The sequence below is a fragment of the Vombatus ursinus genome, unplaced genomic scaffold, assembly GCF_900497805.2.
Source record: "Vombatus ursinus unplaced genomic scaffold, bare-nosed wombat genome assembly UNPS02014807.1, whole genome shotgun sequence".
NCBI classification, from domain to species: Eukaryota; Metazoa; Chordata; class Mammalia; order Diprotodontia; family Vombatidae; genus Vombatus; species Vombatus ursinus.
Genome location: NW_020954585.1, coordinates 60,559,597 through 60,581,189, shown reverse-complemented (window position 1 = coordinate 60,581,189; position 21,593 = coordinate 60,559,597). Strand labels below are relative to the sequence as shown.

The 21,593-nt window shown below is 36.8% G+C and overlaps 1 protein-coding gene and 1 pseudogene across 3 annotated transcripts in view; one reads left to right on the top strand and one right to left on the bottom strand.

The window, feature by feature from the left end:
* The window catches only part of LOC114052420 (methyltransferase-like protein 9), a 62,994-nt gene that overhangs the window by 36,049 nt on the left and 5,352 nt on the right, over positions 1–21,593 (top strand). For all 3 annotated transcript variants that reach the window (XM_027875015.1, XM_027875014.1, XM_027875013.1), the window contains exon 4: positions 12,269–12,453. In XM_027875015.1, coding sequence (XP_027730816.1) covers positions 12,269–12,453 — 185 coding nt within the window. The remainder of the gene's footprint in view (positions 1–12,268; positions 12,454–21,593) is intronic.
* On the bottom strand, positions 18,760–19,168 carry LOC114052421 (annotated as a pseudogene).

Here is a 21,593-nt window from a genome sequence, read left to right as displayed (position 1 = left end):
ATTGACAGCTTAGTAAAAGAAGTACAAAACCTTACTGCAGAAAATAACTCCTTAAAAATTAGGACTGACCAAATGGAAATTAATGATTCCAAGAGACATTAAGAAATAATAAAAATAAAGCCAAAAGCCTGAGAAGAAAATAGAAGAAAATGTGAAATAATCTCATAGGAAAAAAAACTTGGAAAACAGATCAAAGAGAGATAATTTAAGGATCCCTAGAATGTCCCCCCCCAAAAAAAAACATGAACAAAGAAAGAATCTAGACATCATATTTCAAGAAATTCTAAAAGAAAATTATCTGGCTATCTCAGAACTAGAATGCAAAGTAGAAATTGAAAAGATTAACCTGTCACTTCCTGAAAGAAACCCCCACATGAAAATTCTCAGGAATATTATAGCCCAAATTCAGACCTCTCAGGTTAAGGAGAAAGTACTGCAAGTGGCTAGAAAGAAAGAACGAATTTGTTATACAAATACAAATATACAAATACAGGAGTTGAGAAGCAAAAAGTTAACGGTGAGAAATCATAAGGAACTAGACAAATTTGAACTGTTTATATTCTTAGATGGGGAGATGATATATGCAACCCCTCAGAACTTTATCATCAATAGGGGTCTTAGAGACTAATTAGACAGCCTGAGTATGAGTCTGTTATGTTTGAATGATCTCAAAAGAAGAATGGAAGTGTGAGGTAAAGGCATGAATTAGGAGAGGAAGAATGAGGGGAATTAAACAGGGTGCACAAGGAGGAGTTTATATAGAGGGGAGAATGGTGGATGAGCTGGCAACTCTTGAAACTCACTGTCACTGAATTGGTTAAAGGATGGAATACACATTCACACGTAGGTGGGTACAGCAATACGTTTTACCCAAGAGAAGAATAGAAGATAAATGGGTTAAGGGAAAGATGGGGAATAAAAAGGCAGCAGTAGTCAGAATCAAAACAGGCTCTTAAAGAGGGGACCAGGGGAAAAATAGAGAAGCAAAATCATGAGACAGTAGGATGGGAGGAAATACTTAGCAATCATAACTGCAAATGTGAATGGAATGAACTCGCCCATAAAATGGAAGAAGATAGCAGAATGGATTAGGAACCAGAATTCAACAATATGTTGCTGATAAGAAACACACTTGAAACAGAACAATACACATAGAGTTAAAATAAAGAGCTGGCACAGAATCTGTTATGCTTTAGCTGAAGTAAAAAACAATAGGGGTAGCATCATGATCTCAGACAAAACAAAAGCAACAAAATTGAACCTAATTAAAAGAGATTAACAGGGAAAATTTATTTTGCTAAAAGGCACCACAAAGTGAATTAATATCAATATCTAATTGTTTTTAAAATTTTGAGTTCTGTATTCTTTATCTCCCCCTCTCCTTGAGAAAGCAAGCAATTTGATATCAATTATACATGTATGGTCATGCAGAACACTTTCATATCTATATTACAAAGAAAATGCAAACAAAAAAATGAAGTAAAAAAATAAGCATGCTTCAGTCTGCATTCAGACTCTCATTCGTTCTTTCATTTGAAGTAGATAGCGTTGTTCATCATAAGTCCTTCAGAATTTTCTTGGATCATTGTATTGCTAAGCATAGCTAAATCATTCACAGTTAATCATCATTACAATATTACTGTTATTATGTACAGTATTCACCTGGTTCTGCTCATTTCCTTTTGTATCAGTTCATGTTAGTCTTGCCAGGTTTTTCTGAAAGCATCCTGCTCGTCATTACTTATAGCACAATGGTATTCCATTACAATCATATGCCACAACTTGTTCAGCCATTCCCCACTTGATGGGCATCCTCTCAATTTCAAATTCTTTGGCTTAATATCTAAATTTTTGAAAGAAAAGTTAAGTGAGTTATAGGAGGAAATAGAAAATAAAAGCATAATAGTGGGGAGCCTCAATTTAGCACTCTCAGACCTAAATAAATCTAACAATAAATAAGAAAAGAAGTTAAGGGGGCAGCTAGGTGGCGTAGTGGATAGAGCACCGGCCCTGGATTCAGGAGGACCTGAGTTCAAATCTGGCCTTAGACACATAACACTTATTAGCAGTGTGACCCTGGGCAAGTCACTTAACCCCATTGCCTAGCCAAAAAAAAAAAAAAACAAGTTAAGGAGATGAATAAAATTTTAGAAAAGTTAGATATAAGAGCACTCTGGAGAATGTTGAAAGGAAACAGATAGGATTATATCTATTTCTTAGCTGTGCATGGCACCTTGGCAAAATTGACCATGGATTAGGGTGTAAAAACCTCATAGACAAATGCAGAAAAGCAGAACTGTTATGCCTTCTTTTTAACCATAATGTAATAAAAATTACATTCAATAAAGAACTTTTGAAGCAAAGATTAAAAATTAATTGTGAAATAAATAACTTAATCCTAAGGAATAGGTGAGTCAAAGAACAAATCATAAAAATAACTAGTACTTTTATTACATCCCTTTCCCTTCCCTTCCACTTCTAGGTGATAAGTTATCCAAACAAGTAGCATAAAGAAAAAAGAATCAAATTGACTCTCCTTTCCTTCCTTGTTTTTAAAGCTTTGTATATGACTTCATGCATGAGTACAGATTTCAGTGGTAAATAAAAATAAAGTTAAATTAATAATTCAAATTTAGCCAGAGATTAGTGTTTGCTAAGCCACAGTATAAAAGACATGTTAGTTTTGTTTTGGAGCGTTTTAAGGTTTTTTTGTTTGTTTTAATTTTTTGCACACCCCAGCTGCACATGCAGAAATTCCTAGTCATTTAATGATGTTCAACCCTTTGTGACCACACTGTCCATGGTGTTTTCTTGGCAAAGATACTAGAATGCTTTGCCATTTCCTTTGCCAGTGGATTAAGGCAATCAGAGGCTAAGTGACTTGCCCAGTGTTGCACAGCTAGTAAGTGTCTGAGGCTGAATTTGAACTCAGGTGTTCTTGACTATAAGCCCAGCACTCTATCCACTGTGCCACCTAGTTGCCTCCTAGACAAATGGAGGTTAAGTGACTTGCCCAAGATTACACAGCTGTTAAGTGTCTTGAGGCTAGATTTGGACTCAGGTCTTCCTGACTTGAGGCCCAGCCCTCTATCCACTGAGCTATTTAGCTGCCTCTAGAAATCCCTGTACTCTTATGTATAATTAAAATTTTTTACCAACCTGAGGAATATAACATTGATTGCTATTTCATTTTTAAACTTAGCCTTTCTATCTTGTCCAGGCTAGAAGTGCAGTGGTCATTCCCAGGTCTTACCTCACTGCTGGCTGGTACTGAAGCTTTGGCCTGTGTTTTAGACCTGGGCTGATTTGCCTCTTTTTAGGCAGGCTGGTGAGCCTCTCCCACTCCCTACGACCCCCTCCAGCTTGGGGGCTCACTGTACTGGTTCTAGACTTAGTAGAGATAGACAGCCCGTCTGCTTTCTCTCCACTGTAGTTCAGAACTGTGAAGCTCAAGCATTCTACTGGGCTCTGACTTAGCTTCCTCTTGCTATTTTTTCAGTAAACTAGTATAAAATAAAAACAGTATTTCAAAATTAAGATGAATTTTCTAGCTTTTATATAAATTTTTTTAAACTCATAACAAGAAAGCATTATTTCTATGTTTTTAGTCTCTAGTATTCCTAATTTTTTCTCTACTCAAAAAAAAAAAAAAGAATTTGTTAGGGGAAAATTTTCAATTTACAGTGTAAATTCTCTAATTCTTTGAAGGTGTTAGATCATCATTTTACATCCATATCTGGGACCTAAATAAATTGTGTTTTTTTGGTTTTCTAATAAGAATTTGGGTGGCATTTTATAAAGTGGAACATCAACTAGAAAATACCAAAGTCATCATTTTGAATTGCAGTGAAACTAGATTAGCTTCTTCATAAAGGCTGAAATCATAATCTTTCTGATATTTGAGGAAGGAGGATGAGGTTTGGTGGTAGTAAAACAGACTGACCAGGTAAATAAAGATGTGCCAGGAAACCCTTATATAGAGCTTAAGCTGCTTTGATTTAAAAATGTATATATTTAGTTTATTTTTATTTTTCAACAGTGACTTCCATAAGCTTTTGAGTTTTAAATTTTCTCCCCTTCTCTTCCTACCTCTGTCCCCAAGATAGCATGCAGTCTGATATAGGCTCTACATATACATTCCTATGAAACATGTTTTCACATTAGTCATGTTGTAAAGAAGAATTAGAACCAATAGGAACCACAGGAAAGAGGAAACAAACCAAAACAAGAAAAAAAAAGAGCAAATAGTATGCTTCAATCTGCATTCCAACTCCATAGTTCTTTCTCTGGATGTGCATAGCATTTTCTATCATGAGACTTTTAGAAATGTCTTAGATCCTTGCATTGCTGAGAAGAGCTAAGTCTGTCAAAGTTAGTCATCGCACAAACATGGCTGTTACCGTGTACAGCGTTCTCCTGGTTCTGCTCACTTCACTCAGCATTAGTCCATACAAGTCTTTCCAGATTTTTCTGAAATCTTCCTGCTCATCGTTTCTTTTTTTTTCTTTTTTTAAAATTTTTAATTAATTTATTTTGAGTAATCAACAATCACTTCCATAAGCTTTTGAATTTTAAATTTTTCTCTACCTCCCTCCCCAAGACGATGCGCAATCTGATATAGGCTATACATATATATTCCTATTAAACATTTTCACATTAGTGATGTTGTTAGTAAGAATTAGAATCAATAGGAGGAACCACCAGAAAGAGGAAACAAAACAGAGGAGAAGGAAAAAAAATAGCAAATAGTATGCTTCGATCTGCATTCAAACTCCATAGTTCTTTGTTTGGATATGGATAGCATTTTCCATCATGAGACCTTTGGATACATCTTAGATGCTTGTATTGCTACTGCTCATCATTTCTTGTAGCACAATAGTATTCCATCACATTCATATACCACAACTTGTTTAGCCATTCCCCAATTGATGGGCATCCCCTCAATTTCCAATTCTTCGCCGGCACAGAAAGAGCTGCTATAAATATTTTTGTACATATGGGTCCTTTTTCCATTTTTATGATCTCTTTGGGATACAGTCCTAGAAGTGCTATTGCTGGGTCAAAGAGTATGCACATTTTTATAGCCCTGTGGGCATAGTTCCAAATTGTTCTCCAAAATGGTTGAATCATTTCACAACTCCACCAGCAATGCATTAGTGTTCCAATTTTCCCACATCTTCTCCAGCATTTATCATTTTCTTGTTTTATCATTTTGGCCAGTCTGATAAGTGTGATATGGTACCTCAGAAATATTTTGATTTACATTTCTCTAATGAATACTGATTTAGAGCATTTTTTCATATGACTATAGATAGCTTTAATTTTATCTGAAAACTGCCTGTTCATGTCCTTTGACCATTTATCAATTGGGGAATGACTTGTATTCTTATAAATTTGACTTAGTTCTTTATCATAGATACTCGTTGTAAGAATTCTTTCCCAGTTTTCTGCTTCCCTCCTAATCTTGATTGCATTGGCTTTGTGCAAAATCTTTTCAATTTAGTGTAATCAAAATTAGCCATTTTGCATTTCATAGTGTTCACTGTCTCTTGTTTGGTCATAAATTCTTCTGTTCTACGTAAATCTGACAGGTAATCTATTCCTTGCTTTCCCAGTTTGCTTATAGTATCAGCCTTTATGTCTAAATCTAAACCATTTTGACTTTATTTTGGTATATGGTGTAAGATGTTGGTCTGTGCCTTGTTTCTGTCATACTATTTTCTAGTTTTCCCAGCAGCTTTTGTCAAATAGTGAGTTTTTATCCCAGAAGCTGGGGTCTTTCAGTTTATCAAACAGTAGATTGCTCTAGTCATTGACTACTGTATCTTGCATACCTAACCTATTCCACTGATCCCCCCACTCTATTTCTTAGCCAGTGCCAAGTAGTTTTGATGATTGTTGCTTTATAATACAATTTAAGATCTGGAATGGCTAAGCCATCTTCCCCAGCATTTCTTTTCATTAGTTCCCTTGATATTCTTCTGAAACTTTTGTTCTTCCAAATGAATCTTGTTGTTATTATTTCTAGCTCTATAAAATAATTAAAAATATTTCTTATAAAACTTAATGATTTCCAATTTGATTTCTTATTATTGGTTTCGCTGTATTAGGTTTTTAGGAAATTTTAATATGTTTAACTAAAAAAGTTATCAAGGAGACTTAAATGGACTTAATTATCATTTTATTTAAAATTTTAAAATCTCATTGCAAACCTTAAGTGAGGTTTTCAAGAAATTACAAGACAGCAAATATATATTTTTTTAAATAAAGAATTTGTAGGACTTAATTGTTGATGGGGAGGGGAAGGCGGAATGGTTAATAATCACAAATGTGAAATATTAATATTTTTAAAACTTAACATTGTGTTGTTAAAAATAGTATGTTCTCTTCCTCTAGCGTGTTTATCTTCTTAGTTATGCTTTATTCAAGTTGATACTAGAATTAGTTTATATTCTTTTGAGTGTTACCCATCTGGGCAGTGATGACAAGTATTCTGTATTCTAGCATGTTGTGCCAGAAAAGTTGTGACTGCCAGGAGTTAATATTACCTGCAGATAATCTGAAAAGTAGATTGTTTCATATGCAACTAATTGAGAACTGTATGTAATTTCTGTCAGCAGACAATGTACATCTTCAGGAGAAATGTGGGAATTATTGGAGTGGGATGTCATTTTAGACATATGATTTCATCCGTGTGCATAACTGCCTGTGTGGGAACCATTCTAATGCCAATTAGCAACTAACAAAAGCAGCTAAAATAATTTTAATGCTATTAACTTAAATCCCACTAATAAAGATTAGCAACTAAAATAATTTTAATCTAATAAGCATATATTGGATTGGTGTCATTTTAAACTAAAAAAAATAAAACTGTGGTTAAGTGGAATCAGTTTCTATGATGAATAGTCTTCTTTCTCCCTCCCCCTCAATAACAAAAGGATGTATTTAGACTTCAAATATAGAGCTTCAACCATTTTCACACATTATGATAAACATTTATTTAAAGAGTGCTTGCCCTGTTTCCCTATATGCAGAGATGTGGTTTACTGGTCTGAATAACATGACTGGCTTTTGGGTTGTAATTTCCATTCTGCCTCTATTTTCAGGATGACCTTGGGCAAGTCACTTTTCCAGTTTCCTGAAAAGAGAAGAGCTAATATGCTTAGACTTCCTGTATAAATGGATTTTTTTTGTTTGTTTTTTTTTTGGTGTGGAGAGAAGGTTGAAGTTTAATACATTTGGTTATACCATTGGGATTTACCTGACAGATAAAAATCTTAACATTACAGTTATAACTAAGATGATATTGGGCTTATGTGAGTATAGGTCTTACCTCATTTCACTAGAAATCTAATTTTTATGATGTGCACATTTTTTATTTTTCAAAAATAGCAGCCTGAAAGTTCTGTATTTGCATATGCATTTGGAGATAAATTTTAAAAGACAGTTTTAATTGTCAGATGCTATATTGAACATAAACCTAGAATTTTGTTTTTACCAAAAATATTAATTCTTTGTTTACATTTTGAAATGTAATCAAGTCCTTTTGGCCAGACAAGTAATAAACTATTAGTCCTAGGTTTTTTTCACTTTGATTTTAAATAAGAACTTGATGAAAGCAATAAAAATAGTCTTCAAGCACTATTGATTAGAGAAATACAAATTAAAACAATACTCAGGTACTACTTTGCACCTGTTAGATTGTTGGAGGGGCTGTGGGAAAATTGAGACACTAATACACTGTTGGTGGAGTTGTGAATAAATTCAACCTTTATGTAGAGCAATTTTGAACTCTGCCCAAATCTTTATAACACATCTTTTCTGCTGGCAAAGAACTGGAAATGGAGAGAATGCCCATCAATTGGGGAATGGCTGGACAATTTGTGGTATATGATTGTGATGGAATACTATTGTGATATAAGAAATGATGAGCTAGATGCTCTCAGAAACCTGGAGCAATTTACCTGGAACTGACGGAAAGTGAAATGAGTAGAACCAGGAGAACATTTACACAATAACAGCAACATTGTAAGATGATCAACTGTGAATGATTTAGCTATTCTAAGTAATGCAATGATGCAAGACATCTCTGAAGTACTTAAGATGAAAAATACTATCCATCCCCAGAGAAAGAACTGATAGAATCTGAATACAGATCGAAGTAATACTTTTTTTGCTCTCTTTATTTTTCTTGGGTTTTTATTTTGGTCTATGTTTTCTTTTACATCCTGACTAATATGGAAATGTTTTGCATGATTGCACATCTATAACCTATATGAAATTGCTTGTCTTCTCAATGAAGGGAGTGGGAAGGAAGGGAGAGAATTTGGAACTCAGTTTTAAAAATGAATGTTGAAAATTGTTTTTACATGTAATTGGGGGAAAATAAAATATTAAATTGAAATTTAAAAGATAATCTTTAAAATTTATTTGGCTATGCAGCAGTTTGACAGTGTTCTGTGAGGGACTGTCTGATGTTGGCTACTGCCAAGTGGGGGTTGTGGCAAGATTGGGGTAGGATCTGGGTATTTGGAAGTAACCGGAGCTCACGCTCCCGAGGCAGGGGCTGTGGTGGGTGGAGTTGTGGTGAACTGGGATGGGCTGGATACAGAGAAGTCCTGAGGCAGTGGGCAGTACTATGTGAGATAAGCTGGGGAAAGTACAGAATACAAGGAAGTAGCCGGAGCACGTGCTCCTGAGGCAGGGGGCTGTGCCACGTGGGAGTGGGACGGCAGAGGATGAGTTCCCTTTGCTTAGTCCCCTCCCTAAATGCAACGTCAACCCCAGACGCCTCCTTCCTGTGTCCTTCCTCACTACTGATTTCCGCTTCTTTCACTCTTTTATATACTTCTTTCCCTAGCACCTCCCTATCCGGGACCTTAACAAACATCTGTCCCATCTTCCTTCCTTCACCCTATTGGCTACGGGTCTTGTCTCTCTTCCCGCGACCAGACCAGCTGATCCACGGGGCCTCTGGCCTATTTCCTCCGCCCCACGTTGGGCGCCACTTGTGCCGGCCGCGCCGTGCACTCTCCTCCTATAAGGAGCAGGCTGCCAGAGTCATACTACTTACCAGTCTTCGGTGCCTACCCGGATAAACACACAGAGACGAGCCTACCAGGAGGTGCCAACACCCGAGCTTTATTCAGAGGCCATCACAGCAAGGCCAAGCAGGAAGGCCAGAGCAACAGAGCAGGAGCAAAGAGAGCGTGATCCGACCACAATCGTTCCTTAAGTACCTACTTAGCCCCTCCTCCTCAGCCCGCCTACTAGTCAATGATTGTAGGGTCAGATACCGGAAGGGGATGTCTGAGTTTAGCGCACCAAGGGAGAGGAAGTGACGCAGGAGGCTAGGACTGGATACCGGGAGGAGGCATCTGGGATTAGTGCATAGACAAAGAGTATGTGACCTAGGAAGTCAGGCCCAGATACCGGGAGGAGGCGTCTGGGGTCAGTGCTACACAAAGGGAAGGTATGTGACCCAGGAAGTCAGGAAGGACACAGGAAGGAGGTGTCTGGGGTTGACGTTGCATTTAGGGAGGGGACTAAGCAAAGGGAACTCATCCTCTGCCGTCCCACTCCCATGTGGCACAGCCCCCTGCCTCAGGAGCACATGCTCCGGCTACTTCCTTGTATTCTGTACCTTCCCCAGCTTATCTCACATAGCACTGCCCACTGCCTCAGGACTTCTCTGTATCCAGCCCATCCCAGTTCACCACAACTCTGCCCACCACAGCCCCTGCCTCGGGAGCGTGAGCTCCGGTTACTTCCAAATACCCAGATCCTACCCCAATCTTGCCACAACCCGCACTTGGCAGTAGCCAACATCAGACAGTCCCTCACAGTGTTCCTTGCCTAAATTTAATCCAATTATGACAAATGTAACATCTATCTATATGTGACAGAATTACCCTTAAGTCTTAGTTGGCACCATTTATTTCAAGCAAATTTGAAACAAATCCTAGCACAGCTACATAATCAGTATAGTCCTTGGAAATTGGATTTTTTATTTTGTAGGATTATGGAATGTTAGATCTGAACAGGACTTTAGAGGTCATTCATGTTTGATCCCCTAATTTTACAGATGAGGAAACTAAGACCCTAGAAGGAAAATGATTTAGTAAATGTTTGAAAAACTAAACAAATGATTTATTTAACTTAAAAAATAATCTTTTTATTGCTATGAACTTTAAAAACACTAACTTTTCTTCTTACAACAATGAATGTAAAAAGAGTGGTGCAAGTGAAATTGGGAATATACATTATATGAAGCTTCTTTTTGAAAAAAATAGTATTTTGTTTTTTTCCCCCGGTTACATGTCAAGACAATTTTTAGCATTCATTTTTATAAGATTTTGAGTTCCAAATTTTTTCCCTCCCCTCTTCCTAAAATGTCAAACATTTCCATATTAGTCACAGTTGTGAAAGAAGAAAGAGATCAAAAGGGAAAAAAAACACAAAAAAGAAGTGAAAAAAAGTATGCTTTGATCTGCTTTCTGAGTCTATGAGTTCTTTTTCTGGATGTGGATAGCATTTTCCTTTGTGAGTCCTTTTTACTTGTCTTAGCTAATTTTGTTGCTTAGAAGAGCTGAGACATTCACAATTGATCATGACATAATGTTGCCAACACTGTTTACAATGTTTTCCTGGTTCTATTCATTTCATTTTGTATCAGTTCATACAAGTCTTTCCAGGTCTTTCTGAAATCTGCCTGTTCATCATTTTTTACTGCACAATAGTATTCATTACATTCATATAACCACAGCTTGTTTAGCCATTCTCTAATTGATGGGCAACCCCTCAATTTCAGTGTTTTGCCACCATGAAAAGGGCTGCTGTAAATATTTTTGCACATATAAATCCTTTTTCCTTTTTTACGGTCTCTTTGGGATACAGACCTAGTACTGGTATTGCTGGATCAAAGGGTATACACAATTTGGTTGCTCTTTGGGCATAGTTCCAGATTGCTCTCCATAATGGTTGGACCAGTTCACAATTTCACCAGTGGTGTATTAGTGTCCCAATTTTTCCACATCCTCTCCAACCTTAATCATTTTCATTTTCTGTCATATTAACCAATCTGATAGGTGTGAGGTAGCTTCATTTTTTTTTAAAGTTTATTTGAAATTTTATAACTCTAGTCCTGCCATAGTCATCTATGTCCCCTTCTAAACTTCTGTGTTCCTCTGTGTATTTTTAAAAATTATTTAAATGAATTTTCAAAATCTAGGTGGAAAATGACATGAATTAATGATTTAATTTGTTTTTCATTTTTTTCCTTTCCTGAAAGTATTACAAAATATCAGTGGTTAAAGATACTTATAAGAAATAAATCTGGTATCTGTTTAATATCTGAAAGACATATACTCTGCAGATGCTTTTTCATGTATCTATCCTTAGCTATTTCACTCATGATGTGTCTCATGTACCACACCATTGTCACAAATACAATGAAACAAGAATAAGTAATCTTATGAAATAACCTGAACGATATTAGTAACTAAAAACCGTTATTATAAAAATCCTTTTCGTTGTTAGAAATATGTTATCAAACATTGGAAATGTGTTTAACTTTATTTATTGAAGTATGAGAGTGTATTAATCCTGCCCTTCACTCAACAGTCACAAGATGCCCTACACTTTGTCTTTCTCTATGATGACTTTTAAATGTATATGAAATAGCATATCTCTCTCCAGGGAGCAAAGATTCGCTTAATGGGTTGTGAACTATAAATGGAAATCATAGTTTCTCATCTATATTGCCATTGTTTAGTATAGAGAGGGCCTTGGAAATAGGATACATGAATACAGGATGTCTTTTATTATTTAATCTTAATAAATGTTTTTATAAATGGGTCTCATTGCTTTAAGTACAATATGTAAGTGATGTTCATAATTGTGTGATGCACTAGTTTCATAACCATTTTATGATATTCTATTCTCATTTGTTACACATATAACGATTATAAACCATAGACATATTATTTATCCATTAGGCTTTCAGTTACTTTGCATATCTTGATATAGGCCTTAATTTCTTCTATTGCTAGAAATCAATAAAATTGTGTGGTAAACCCTATACTCCCTGTTACCGTTGGCTTATTGATCTTATTACTGTGAAAAGCAGTTATAAACAAAGTTATCAAATGTTTTAGACCTGCTTTGTTTTAAAAGACAAAAATAAAGTTATATTAAAATGGGATTTTAGCTATTTAAAATATTTATTTAGTGAGTTGTGTTGAGTTTATTATTTCTACTTTTTCCCCAGAGTGCTTGGCATAAATGAATGGCAGAACACAGGATTCCAGTATGATGTCATCAGCTGCTTGAATCTGCTTGATCGTTGTGATCAGCCACTGACTTTATTAAAAGATATTAGAAGTGTACTGGAGCCAACTCGGGGCAGGGTCATCCTTGCATTGGTTTTGCCTTTTCATCCATATGTGGAAAATGGTAAGTATGTTCTGACTGAAGTAATGGGAAATCTTAAGATTTTAATTCTTGATGTTCTGTTTTCAATAAGCATTGAGCATTGTATTGTTTAAGTGGCCATTCATTTGTTCTTTATTTTATTTCTATTGATATTTTTGTTTTTATATTACCTTGATTTTTCAGTGTATCCCTTCTCCCTCTCTTATTCCAAAAATTATCCCTTGAAGGAAAGCTTGAAAAAGAAAAGAAGGGTTGAGTATCACTAGCTAACCATGTTATACTATTAACCATGTCTGATAGTAAAGCTAATAATCCACATTGATTTCCCTACCCTTGCAAAGACTGGAGGGAGTTAAGTAGCCAGTGATTTAAAATATTTTTTATTGACCCATGGGTTGTTGTAAAAGCTTTGTCCAACATAAACTTGGTTAATATTTATTTTATTAGGGATTTTACTGTAATCTGTGAGTGGACCAATGCAATGGCCACACTTAATCTTAGAATTATATGATTATACATATATTTTTTATCTGATGTTCAGATCGTGTTAGAGGTCATGTAGTTCAACTCATTTCTCCATTTATGAGTCTCTGCTACAGTTTCTCTTAACATATGAACATCCAGCTTTTGCTTATGTACTTTCACTTGTGGGAAACCTGTGCCATTTTGGGTTACTCTTATTGTTAGAGTATACAAATAAGCTGCTGGTCTAACTACTTAATTTTTAGGGATCTAGAGTTACATAGAGGATTTTTGAGATTTAAATTGTCAGTTGTAAATGATTCCTGTCTACTTAGTGATTGCCCTATCTGTTGTTTTGTGATGTACATTTCTTGGCGTAGACTCTAAAAGATTGATTTCTTTATCTTATTTTTCTCTGTGAAGGCCATTAGTGTTCTGACATGTATCATTTATTCCTATAACATACTGTTTTAATTACATAACCATGTTCTTCAGAAGCATTAATATTTCTGCTCTCAGGATAAAGTATGTAGCAAAAAGGGTAGTTCGATTTGATATCACTCCATGATAAATGTGATCTCTAGTTGCAACTTGATTACTCCCCAGTCAAATTTCCACCTATATGTCAGTTGCATTTCAGTGCCTGCTGAAGGAAGTAATGATTCTAAATGAAGTGTTTCAACAGTCATTTCCTTAATATACTGCCTTGGTCAGCCTTGGCTTCAAAACCTTTACCAACTTATAAACGTTTTCTCCAACTCTAATAGTATTTACCAATGTCATACTAATAATATAACTAGGGAAAATTTGTGGCCTTAAGACCAACAACAGTGCCCAGTTGCAGATCTTGAATTGCATGTGACTTTTTAATTACTTAATTAACTCTTCCCTGACTGACCTGCTTTATAAAATTTTTATTTTCCAGTCTTAGTCCCTCTAGTTTTCATGGTTGATAACATTTGTGAAATGCTTTTAAATTCTCCTGTGTTTGAGAGGGAAATAGGGAAATCTTTGGTAGTAGCAGAGAGGACTAGGTATAAGGAAGGAGCCACCAAATCTGCATCTTATACCTGCCCTCTGTTTTCACATTCTTGTTAGTAATAGAATAGTAGTTTATTATCTTGAAGAAAAAACTGTTGGAAGTCTAGGTGACATGGGTACTTAACATCCCACAGGGGAATGTGGTCTAGCATGTATTCTCAGTGAGAATACACTTATTTGACCTAATTTTAATTTTGATAATTGATAGACTTAGACTACAGTTTCTTTTCTCTGTATTTGTGCTCGCTAGTTGTGCTCCTAGGGGTCTTGACACCCTCCTCTGTCCCGTAATGCTACTTCCTGGCATACCAGTGGATGGAAGAACAGAGAAAAGAGGCATATATTTAAACATGGATCTCACTTCCTCATGCTTCCTACCCTAAACCTTCTGGAGGAAGTAGAATTGGACAAGAGGGCAATCTATCCTATCCATGGAAAACAAGCTCTTTCTTATGGACTCGGTGATGTTGCATGTTGAGTGTAAGGAATCTGGTATATGATATGTTGTAAACCTGAAACTAGAACCTTTGTTGGGGTGGTTGACTTCTGGTGACCCATAAATCTTGCAAATTGCTCTGATGCCCTCTTTTTATTATCACTTCTTTTCCCTAATTTACTACTTAGATCCTCCTGATTTCTTTGTGAAATTTTCAGAGGCCATTGAGGTGCAAAGTGATGTTTATGCATGAACCCTAGACTACTTTTTGGGTATCTTAGTGAGGAAGAGTAATTTTGGATTCTTGGTTCAATTTTGTTTATTTTAACAAAAAATAGTTATAGATGAGATTATGGGTTGTTTGTGATATTAAAATTAGGCCATCATGGCCTATGAAATTAGGCAGTTATCTACAGGAATCCTTTCCCAGCCCTTTTTAATTCTACTGCCTTCCCTTTCAAACTTTTTAAAAAATTTTCCTTTTTATCCTGTACATAGCTTGTTTGTAAATGTTTGTTGGCTTATTTTCTCTTCCATTAGGTTATGAGCTCCATGAGAGCAGGGACTATCTTTTGCCTTTTTTTTTTTTTTATCGCTAGCACTTAGCATAGTGCCTGGCACATAATAGGTGTTTAATACGTGCTTATGGACTGATTCAGTCACTGAAAACATTGAAGTTTAAAATCCAGGTGGGTTTTTGGATCAAATGGTGAATCTTGACTAAGTGTTACTAGAACTAACAAGAAAGTCTTGTTTTGAGTTTCTTAGTTCTATTTTCAGGTAATTTCTTTAAATAATTATTTTGCTCAGTAAGAAAAAGAAAAATAGGTGAAATGAAAAAATGATAAGAGCATCAAATTAGTCTAATGGGATCAATACTTTCTGTAATTTCCTTAACCGCTTTGCTTTCATTTGCTGTCTTAATCATATTTATTTGCCAGTTCTATCTGAATTACTTGTCAGTTTTGAAACAACAACAACAAAAAGATTTATGAGAGTTTCAGTCCCATTCATTAAGCATTTGAACTTGGTGGATCAAAATCTGATCATTTTTCATCAGAGTTTTTTGAGTGCAGGTTAGAGAAGCTCTCATTTAATGGTAGAAATAGTAATTAGGATCAGAATTTTAGCGGTATAAGGGTCCTTAGAGGTCAGTTTAGTCATTGAACAGATTAGGAAGCAGAGATGAAATGACTTGCTCAGAGTCACATGGAAGAGGTGACTGGAGCCCAAGGGTCCTTACTTCCAACTCTTTTCCGCAATCTGAAAGTTCCTTGAGGGCAAGGACTATTTGATTTTTGTTTTTGTATCCTCATCTGGCACAGTGCATGGCATATAGCAGGCATAAATGCATGTTGATTGATGATACATTTCGTCTCATGTTTCCTGAGAGAACCCTGATATTTTGAATATTTGAATGCTATTAAGTGCTCTACATATTAGAGCAACTATGACATTCTCTGTCCCCTATTGGTTTCCCCTGCTTATTCATTTCCACTGTTTTTTGTATTTTATGTTATGGGTACTAATTGATAAAGTAGCCAGATTCACATATAGACAACAGCACAATTTCTCTAATGAAAAGGTTCCTGGTTATGTAAATTCCAAATGAATTAATTTCAAAATATTCGTCAGGACAAAATTTCAGCCCTACCCTAGGACTTCTGGAAAGCCTGCTCACAGACGATTTCCAACTTGACCTTTACACCTGAATGGCAACAGGTACTCCTTTCCCTTTCCTCTTAACTGCCACTGGCTTCGTGGCATCCCTTGTTCCCCAAAGCCCTGTCTCTGTGTCCTTCCCCCACCTCCCATACCCTTGCTACCCCACAGCTAGTGTAGGAGAAAAGGGAGTGCATGGAGGAACATGAGAGAGGAGAAGAGGGTAAAGTGGATTTTGCCGTGGTTGCGGAAACTCTGCTACTGCTTCTTCCATTCTCCTTTTCCCTCTTCTCCAGCTTGGTCTCATCAGGAGTAGGCATTATGGGAGGGGAATGGAAGGGCGGGGAACGTAATTTCCTCCCTCATGCATAGACCCTGCTTAACCTTATCACAGGTGGTTTGCAGCTGGGTGAGGGGAGAGAGGAAGGTCCCCAGAGGGTGAAGGAAAGGGGAGTTTTCACTTACTTTACCAGGACTTCAGGTCTCTGGCATCTCAAGTTGGAAACTGAATAGAAACATGTATGGTGGCTGGGTTCTACAGTACTATTTGTAATATACTTCAGGTATCTTAAAGGATAAGCAGGCTTCCATTGCTGGCCTGGAAAACTAATCAATCAAATAATCAGTAAGCATTTATTAAGTAGCTCCTGTATGCCAGGCTTTGTGCAGGGTTGCTGAGAATAGAGAGACAAAGATGAAACAGTCCCTGCCCTCACGGAGTTTACATTACCTCAGGGGAGACATTGTAGACAAATATAAATATATACAAAACTAAAGTGATTTTTATGAGGGAGGGGAAGGGGATCAGAAAAGACTTTACATATACAAGGTGGTGCTTCAGCTGAGTCTTGAGGGAAAATGAGGAGTGAAGCTGAGCAGGGCATGCATTCCAGGCAAGGGACAGAGTAAGTTGGTGAGGAGATAGGAAATAGGAGCATCCCTTATGAGGAACAGAGAAAGCCTGCTTGGCTGGCTGAAGAATGCAGGAGAGGGAATGATGTATGAGGCTAGGAAGGTAGCTTAGGGCCAGGGTGTGAAGGACTTTCAATGCCAAATAGTGATTTATATTTAAAAGATCTTAAGAGTCAGTACAGAGCCACAGAAGTTTCTAAGTAGGAATATGATGTGGTTAAGGAAAATCCACATGGCAGCAGTGTGATGGATGGGTTGGAGAGGGAAAGAGACTAGAGGCAAAGAGACACAGTAGCACCATCTCTACCAGTAGTAAGTAGTGTTTGTTTCTGCTAGGGAAAAATCCTCTAAAACTTCCCAATTTGATTTTCATATTCTAAATCAAGTGCCATTTTACTGTAGAAACTTTGTCTTCTAATCAACACGGCGCAAGAGCAATCTTTTCAAATAACCCCCTGTGAATAAAGATAGAAAATTTAATAAATCACTTCTAGAAAGGTATACAGTAAAATAAATGAGCTTGGCTTCCTTTTTTGCTCAGTAAGCTTGTGCTATGTTATGTCTTATTTAGCTTTTGTTCAAATAATTCAAGCCATAGATGCAATGTTGTTCTCTCATGGTTTTATTCTCCCACATTCCAAAGTATAGATTTCCACCAGACTTCAGAAAAAAAGTACACAACGCAGGATATCAGTTTGCAAATAAGGGGGAAAACTAACTCAGTTCAAAAGAAATATTGAAAGGAAATACATAGTAAACTTTTAGTTAAAATCCATTTTAAATAACGAGTGATCAATTCTTTCAAAGCTTTTGTTTCTAAAAGATATTCTTTATTAAACTGAAACAATTTTCGAAGGAAAAACCTCACTGTTCATTACTGAAATGCTAATGAATACAGTAAGTGTTTTTCTTGCCTTGCACACCTTTTTGGATTTTTAAAACTTCAAATGTAAGAAGGCAAGGTCCCTTTCTGCTATGATATGATGCAGTGGTGACACCTAGAGTTGAAGCAGTTCAGTTGCAGGTTTCTTTATTTTAAGAGGAGGCTTCAGGAATCTCTGGTCATTTAAATGCAGTACAGGCAGCATTGGAATGTGTGATTCTATAGTCTGTCACAAAGTTGATGGAAGTGATGTGGTGGTTTGGTAAATGAGTAAACACTATTCTATCATCCCATTGCTGTATTATGAAAAGCAATGGGTGTAGCTTCAAAAGTGATGTTGTGCAGGGTGTACTAAATATATGTGTGGAATTGATAATTTTTACAAGATGCATTTCATTGACTCCAATCTTGGTCCTTAAGCTTGTTTCCTTTTGCCTCAATAGAGATAAGACTTACTACCAAAATACTTGTAGTGAAGTCTCTAGTGATGTGCCTAGTATATCTAGATGAAGAGGTGATTTTAGTTCTGGCTCAGGTGATCCCTCCTTAGAAATAGTAGGTGGAAGACTGTGTGAAGGACATTAGAGCCTGTCATTTCATTGGTGTAGGAAATGCAGATGAGCAACTTTTCTGCAACTTACAGTCTTGGAAAGTTGCCAGAGACACAGAAAGGTCAAATGCCTTATTCAGAGTCAAGCTAGTGTGTATGTATTGAAGTTGGGATTTGAACTTGAGTTTTCCTGACTCAGAGACTGGTTCTCTCTCCTCTCTGTCTGCCTCCTTTAGAAGTCCAATATACTATATAAAATAAATACAAGCATACCTGGTGGAAGGATGCCTTGACTGTTTCTTTTTCTTTTCTTTTCTTTTTTTTTTTTGACACCTAAAAGCATTTTATTGTTTCTCAACTTCACAAGAACCAGGAAGTGACCAGACAGCAAAGGGATAGTAGCTTGGGAGCCTGGGCCAGGGCGCACACACATCAGGGGAGCTCAGACAAAGGTGGACCTGTTCCGGCCCATGTTGGCCGCGTTCATGTCGTAGTAATTGATACAGATCCTGTCCCCGGGAATTTTGAGGTGCTTGGTGAGCAGCTCACAGAGCTGCTCGCTGTATGCCTTGTTCTGGGGCCAGCCGATCTTGCCGATGCTGTGCAGGCTGCAGAGTGTGCACAGGTCCGAGGAGCCCCCAAAGGCCATCACCTGATTGGCCGAGATGTGCACGGCGATGTACTAGACCGGCTTGCCCGTGGCCTTGGCCGGCTGTGTCGTGAGCTCACTCAGCAGGGAGTCGGGCACCGCGGAGCATGGCATGTTGGCCTGCACCACGAACATCAGCATCTTAGTGGCTCCGGCTGGCGGCGGCACGAGGAGGTGGGAGCGGGGCTGGGCTGAGCAGAGGCGAGCAGTGGCTTAAGTGAGCCTCTGCACGTCCACACCCACTGACTCACTGTTTCTTTTTGGAAATAATAAAGTTAATACTTTGAAACCAGACCCCATCCATAAAAATATAAAACCCTATTGTAATATTTATTGTTCAGTCAATTGCCCATTTATGCCATTGTTTGGCAAAACTAACTTGATTCTGTGTTATATTGTTTTACCTAGTATTCCATTTTCTTGAAACGTACTTGGGTAGAATGCATGGAATATAGGAAATATAATTTGTAAATGGACTTCTTTTTAAAAAATCAATCTCAGAATTTTCTATGAAGAAATTCATGGTAGAAAATATTTGTTTTTTTTTTTCCAGTTTTTGGAACTAATGCTAGTGCCTTCTCTCTAAGGTTATCTACATTTTAGTTCACATGTCTCTTGTTTATACATAGTTGTTTGCATATTACTGTATCACCCATTAGACTGTGAGATCTTTAAAATTTTTGCCTTTATATCCCCATCACTTAGCAAAAAATATTTGTTTTTTTCCAGTTTTTTTAACTTTATTTTTCACTAATTCCTAATGATTGCAGTTTTTTTTGTTCATTATCCAAAATGCTTATTTAAATACTCAGTTGGCATTTTTGTAGTTTGATTTATAAAATATTTATAAAATCCCAGATCAGTGTAGGTTGCTCACTGCTATCATAACTTCTGGAGTAAAATTTTCACTGGCTTCATTGAAAAACACTTTAAAAGGTGAGAGAATTCTCTGTGGTCTTTCTTTTTTCTCTTTTAAATAGGATTTTATTTTTTTCAGTTACGTGTAAAGACAATTTTTAACATTCTTTTTTTTTAAATGTCAAATATTTTATTATTATCAATAATAATATTAACCAACATTTATATTGCATCATAATTTACAAAGCCCTTTCACCATCCTACTTCATTACCTCATCCAGACTATCCCAGTAGCTTCCTAATTGGTCTCTGTGCCTCATCTCCCTTTTTTAACTCATTTATTCCACCACTGAAAAAATGATTATAGTAAAGCACAGGTCTTTCATTTCATTTTTCTGCTCAGTAAACTCCTGTGACTCTATTACATCTAGAATCAAATATATGCATACCTCTATTTGGCACATCCTTCACAACCTGACCCCGACCTGCCATGATATTCCATCTTCTGTCCTTAGGGTGCCTGGAATGCACTTCCTTCTTTCCTTTACCTCATAAAATTCCTCATTTCTTCAAAAGCTCAGCTCATGCCTCATCTATATGAAGCATCAAGTATCTTCCCTATCTCCCCTCAAAAAAATTATCTTGTTTTTATTTTGTATATATATATTTTTTGTATTTTCTGAATACCCTTCCCCTAGTCTGCTATCCCTGGTATCTCTCCCCCCCCTTCCCCTTCTATTTTCCTGTAGGGCAGGATAGATTTCTGTACCCCATTTCCTGTATTTCTTATTTCCCAGTTGCATGTGAAAACATTTTTTTAAACATATGTTTTTTTAAACTGTGGGTTCCAAATTTTCTCCCTTCCTCCCCACCCACCCTCACTGAAAAGGCAAGCAACTCAATATAGGCTATACTTGTGCAGTTATGCAAAACACATCCATAGTAGACATGCTGTGAAAAACTAACTCTATTTCCCTTAATCCTATCCCGCCCCCCATTTATTCTGTTCTTTCTTTTGACACTGTCCCTCTTAAGAAGTATTTGCTTCTGATTGCCCCCTTTCCCATTCTGCCCTTCTCTCTACCATCCCCCTACTCTCTTGTCCCCTTCCTCTCCTGTTTTCCTGTAGGGTAAGACAGATTTCCATGCCCATTTGAGTTTGTATGTTATACCCTACTTTAGTCAAATCCTATGAGAATAAGATTCATTTATTTCCTCTTACCTTCCCCCGGTTCCCCTCCACTGTAAGAGCTTTTTCTTTTCGGTTTTTTTGTGAGATAATTTACCCCATTCTACCTTTCCCTTTCTCCTTCTCCTAGTATAATCCTCTCTCATCCCTTAATTTTATTCTCCAGATATGACCCCTTCATCTTCAACTCACCCTGTGCCCTCTATCTATCTATCTATGTATCTATCTATCGATCTATCTATCTATATGTACATACATATAATTTTTCCCTTCCACTACCCTAATACTGACAAAGGTCTCATGAGTTACAAATATCATCTTTCCATGCAGGAATGTAAACAGTTCAACCTTGATAAGTCTCCTGTGATTTCTCTTTCCTGTTTACCTCTTCATTTTCCACTTGAGTCTTGTATTTGAAAGTCAGATTTTCTATTCAGCTCTGGTCTTTTCATCAAGAATGCTTGAAAGTCCCCTATTTCACTGAATGACCATTTTTTCCCCTGCAGGATTATACTCAGT